Source organism: Astyanax mexicanus, chromosome 6, assembly GCF_023375975.1.
Source record: "Astyanax mexicanus isolate ESR-SI-001 chromosome 6, AstMex3_surface, whole genome shotgun sequence".
Lineage (NCBI taxonomy): Eukaryota > Metazoa > Chordata > Actinopteri > Characiformes > Acestrorhamphidae > Astyanax > Astyanax mexicanus.
The window spans coordinates 12,174,631-12,178,900 of NC_064413.1; the positions used below are offsets into that span (position 1 = coordinate 12,174,631).

The window sequence follows — 4,270 nt, forward strand, 5'->3', positions numbered from 1 at the left end:
AATAGATGCTCCACATATAAGCTGCTAACAAACGCATCCATTTCCCTTTATAAAGTTACAAGTCGTCTCTCAAAAATGAGGTGGTGGTGAAAAAGGTGATGTTTATACCCGTGTCAATGTGCATATGTGAGAAGTTTCAGGTACAGATTCATTCACATTAAACACAGATACAGATCACTTACATTTGTGAATGTGAACCATCAATCAAACTAGATTTGAGCAATGTGGCTTGTAATGTGAACGTAGCCTCTAAAGTAAGGGGTAGAGGTACAAATTACAAATGGGACTGGGCCTCAGTCTAAGAATAAGAATAATGAATCCCCATCTGGGAAACTTCTCAAAGTTTTTACTGTAGATTTGTGTCCAGCAAGACATGGCAACTGTTCAGTCAACTCTGTGAAGTGTAAACACTAGGAATTTAGAAGCAACAATTCAGTGACTTCTCTGCAGTAGAGATTAAAGTCTTTCTGTGACAATCATTGATGAAAGACCATGAAGAGGCTTTAAGAATATATATATATATATATAAAAAAACAACTGCCAAAGCATTCTGTGCTTTTATTGCAAAAACTCCTAGCAGCCAACAAACAAGCTTTTGCATTTGAATCGGCTGCCTTTATGCCCGATCACTTAGAGCTGGTGTACTTGGTGACTGCCTTGGTCCCCTCAGACACTGCATGCTTGGCCAGCTCCCCGGGCAGCAGAAGCCGGACGGCGGTCTGCACCTCACGGCTAGTGATGGTCGAGCGCTTGTTGTACTGGGTCAGTCTCGAGGCCTCGGTGGCAATGCGGTCGAACACATCATTAACGAAGGAGTTCATGATGCTCATGGCCCTGCTGGAGATGCCAGTGTCTGGGTGGACCTGGGGTGGAGATCACAGGACAGTGAGAATAGACAGAGGAGCTACACTCTCAAAATCTTACCTAGATCCAAGTTCTTCAATCTTGATCCTGCTGTCATACCTGCAGGTGTGTAAGGAAGCAGGCTATATTGTAAAATGTGCTGAGCAGGGTGCACCAGGACCAGGTAATATTAGCTACTTTTGCCTATACACAAACTCTGTATGACTGCTACATACCAGGGAAAGGAAAGAAGAAAAAAAAGCTAAAGTATCTCATTGACTTGTATAATATAAGCAGCAAAGGAAAACCTAGCATAACACTGCTTAAGATCCAGCTTAAGCTGTTGCTGGTACTAGGTTTCAGATAATCTAAACTGGCAAAAATATATCCTATGCTTATAAACTAGCTGTTTAACCAGCGCTTAACCAGATGTATGTGTGTTCTATTTGATTTTGGTCATGATCACTCCTGTTGATCAACCAGATTATTGATACTAGTCATACTGGTCATATATTGTACCAGAAAATGAAAAAAATAAAAAAATAAATAAATAATAATAATAATAATAATAATAAATATATATATATATATATATATATATATATATATATATATATATATACACATATACACTTTTGTCACTTTAAGACCATTTAATGCCACTGGCATAATGATAATAGAATAACAAAGCATACCATTTTGAAGACAACACATTTTTAATTAATCATAGTTTGTGAAATATATACTTCTTTTCTTTACTTATTGCAGATCCCACTGTATATATGGAATCACAGTTATTAAAGCACTGGTAATTGCATACCCAATATAAAATTCTTTTTACTGTTCTATATGTGAACTAATACACAAATAAACAATAGACAAGATACTGCAAACTGCATGAAGCAATGGATATAAAAATTAAAATATTGTTTTAGTAGGTAATACAAGTAAAATATAAAGAGCCAAATATACTTCTTTACATATTCTTGCACATTTATATATATTATTATTTGACCCAATAAGCTATTTGCACCCAGGTCTAAATAACAGTTTACTATTACTGAAGTCAATTTGAAGTCCCTCCCTATTCTTTTTATATATGATCCACTTGTATGAATCATTGTAATGGACATACAGTACATATGCCATAAAACATTATAAAGTAATAATTAAGACCATTCTTCCTAAAATAGGCTAAATAATCTTACACTTACACAATGCGTTACTATAATTAGTAGAACAAAAGTTATCAGATTTAGTGCCTAGAAATTAGATAAATTCACTTCATAAGCTTTTTTTTTTTTTTTTTTTGCAGTGTAGGAGATTGATTATTCATCTGGGTTCGGCGACCCTCAGTCAAGGCTTAATTTCTGTAACCCACCTGCTTCAAAACTTTATAAATGTACACAGCGTACGTTTCCCTCCTCTTGCCTTTTCTTTTAGACGTTTTTTTGTCTCTTGGGGATTTTCCTTTCTTTTTCGTCCCATCGTTGGTCATTTTAAAGGGCTGCCACTGTAAGTCAGATTTCAGCGCACTGTGTCAAACAGTACTGTAGAGTTCCACACTCAATTATTCAGCCAAACGTGCTAATGCTGTTCAGCAGCTCTCAGCTGCCCCCCATCACCAATTTATCACGCCCATCAATTGAGTGACGCTGTAATTGGAAGTGAACGCTAATTAATGAATGCTAACAGCGCTAGTTACGCGGCGCTTCTCCACGAGTAATGAGGAAGTCCCTAACCTCAAGAAACGACCTGTGTGTTTATGAGTGAGGTTATTATAGCACATAAGGGGAAGTGTGTTTTTAATATTTTGGCCACTTGGTGGCAGTCCTGTGTTATTTTAGGAAGAGAAGCTGTAGGGAGAGACTGAAGGACTGGCTGAGGTAAAATGAGTGAAATATCATAAAGTCAAGGCTGCGAGTCAGTAAGTGACCTTAACTCTAGGCTCTAAATACACTTGCTTAAAAGCAGCTCCTGCAGCTACTGTCACACTGTCTGCTCTGTGTAACACTGAGGGCAAGAGGTAAATGCTTTTTGGACAAAAAGTAATCAACATATTTTATATTGGTAAAACATTGTAGAAGCAGTGCCAGAGCTTCTCCCAATACTGACCAACTGCACACATCATTTACGTAGTTAAATCCAGGAGGTGATTTTTGGGACCAGGCAGTGTATATACAAGTTATATAGGATAAACAAAATTAAACAAATTATTTTTTCATTAATTTATTTTTTCATTGTTTTAGTAATGTATTTACTAAATATTGTTTGTGATGCATTACAGACAGAAATAGCATTTTCTTTAATCACTTAAACATAATTTAGGTCTGAAAGGGTTAAATACAAGATAAATAAACCTTTAACAGGTTCTAACTGCTTGAGTACTGTATTTTGTAAGGTTTTGTAAGGTTATTAGGAGATTATAATTTACCAGCACAATTCAACTACTGGAGATCTGCATGGATGTTGCTGTTGCAGAGCAGACCTGGGTATTTTAAAGTCTGGGGGCCACACCCAGTCATTTGCCTTTCTATACCTGGCTCAGAAACTGAACTGTATTTTACTGAACTTGTTCAAGTCAAAAAATAGAATAGATTATGTGAATGTTGATTAAAGAATTATATTGATGTATTTTACTATGCTACATAAGTAAATGTTCTGCCAGCTTATTTTAAGATTCTCTCTTATGTCTATATATACCTTTATTCTCTTTCATGTCTTGCAAATAATTGCTTAGATTGATCTCTTTATACTAAATTAATACAGAAATGCTCTATTTATCCTCAGTTACAGAAAAGATTATCTTAAGACATTTTCCCTTTAAATTTCCACATTATCAAATGGTGGAATTACCAGGGTGTGCAGGGTGAAGGCTGGCTAAGCCAGCTCTTTTATAGCTCACCATCAGATTTTTAAAAGACGTTTGACCTCAAATTACAATGGCAAAAACTAAAGCTAACAATCTGTGTGGTGGAACATTGATCAAGGATTCTGTATTTTTAGGAATCCATTTCGAACAGGTCAGTTTATCAAATTACTGTCTTGCTTGAGCTGCCCTTATCAACTGTAAGTGCTGTAAGTACACAGTGGACATGTCTAGCCTAGCTGCAAAATGTTAAACTACAAAAACTGACAAAAAGGAAATGCCAAGTGCTGCAGGTACAGTATGTGAAGTATGAGACAGAACAATGGAAGATAAAGATGGAGGGAACTTGTACTGGAAATCAGTTCTTAAGCCTGGGTTTTAAGTGGTTAAGCTACAAGGCCATCTTATCTTAGATATGATATATATGGGAAATATGACTGATGAACAGGGAAGAAACATGGTCAAAGTCAGTTCACTCTGCGATCAGGCAGTTATTTCAAGTAATAGAAATCAAACATCAGACTACCATTTCAGAAACATGTTTTACAGCACCGATAA

The 4,270-nt window shown here is 36.2% G+C and overlaps 1 protein-coding gene across 1 annotated transcript; it reads right to left on the reverse strand.

Annotated features, from left to right (window-relative positions):
- Positions 1 to 543: 543 nt before the first annotated feature.
- zgc:92591 lies at positions 544 to 2,558 on the reverse strand. Its single transcript, XM_015601653.3, has 2 exons — positions 2,225 to 2,558; positions 544 to 863 (listed from the first exon to the last, which is right to left on the reverse strand). The coding sequence occupies exons 1-2, from the start codon at positions 2,339 to 2,341 to the stop codon at positions 627 to 629; spliced, it is 354 nt and encodes a 117-aa protein (XP_015457139.1). The 5' UTR covers positions 2,342 to 2,558; the 3' UTR covers positions 544 to 626.
- Between the last annotated feature and the right edge of the window lie 1,712 nt (positions 2,559 to 4,270).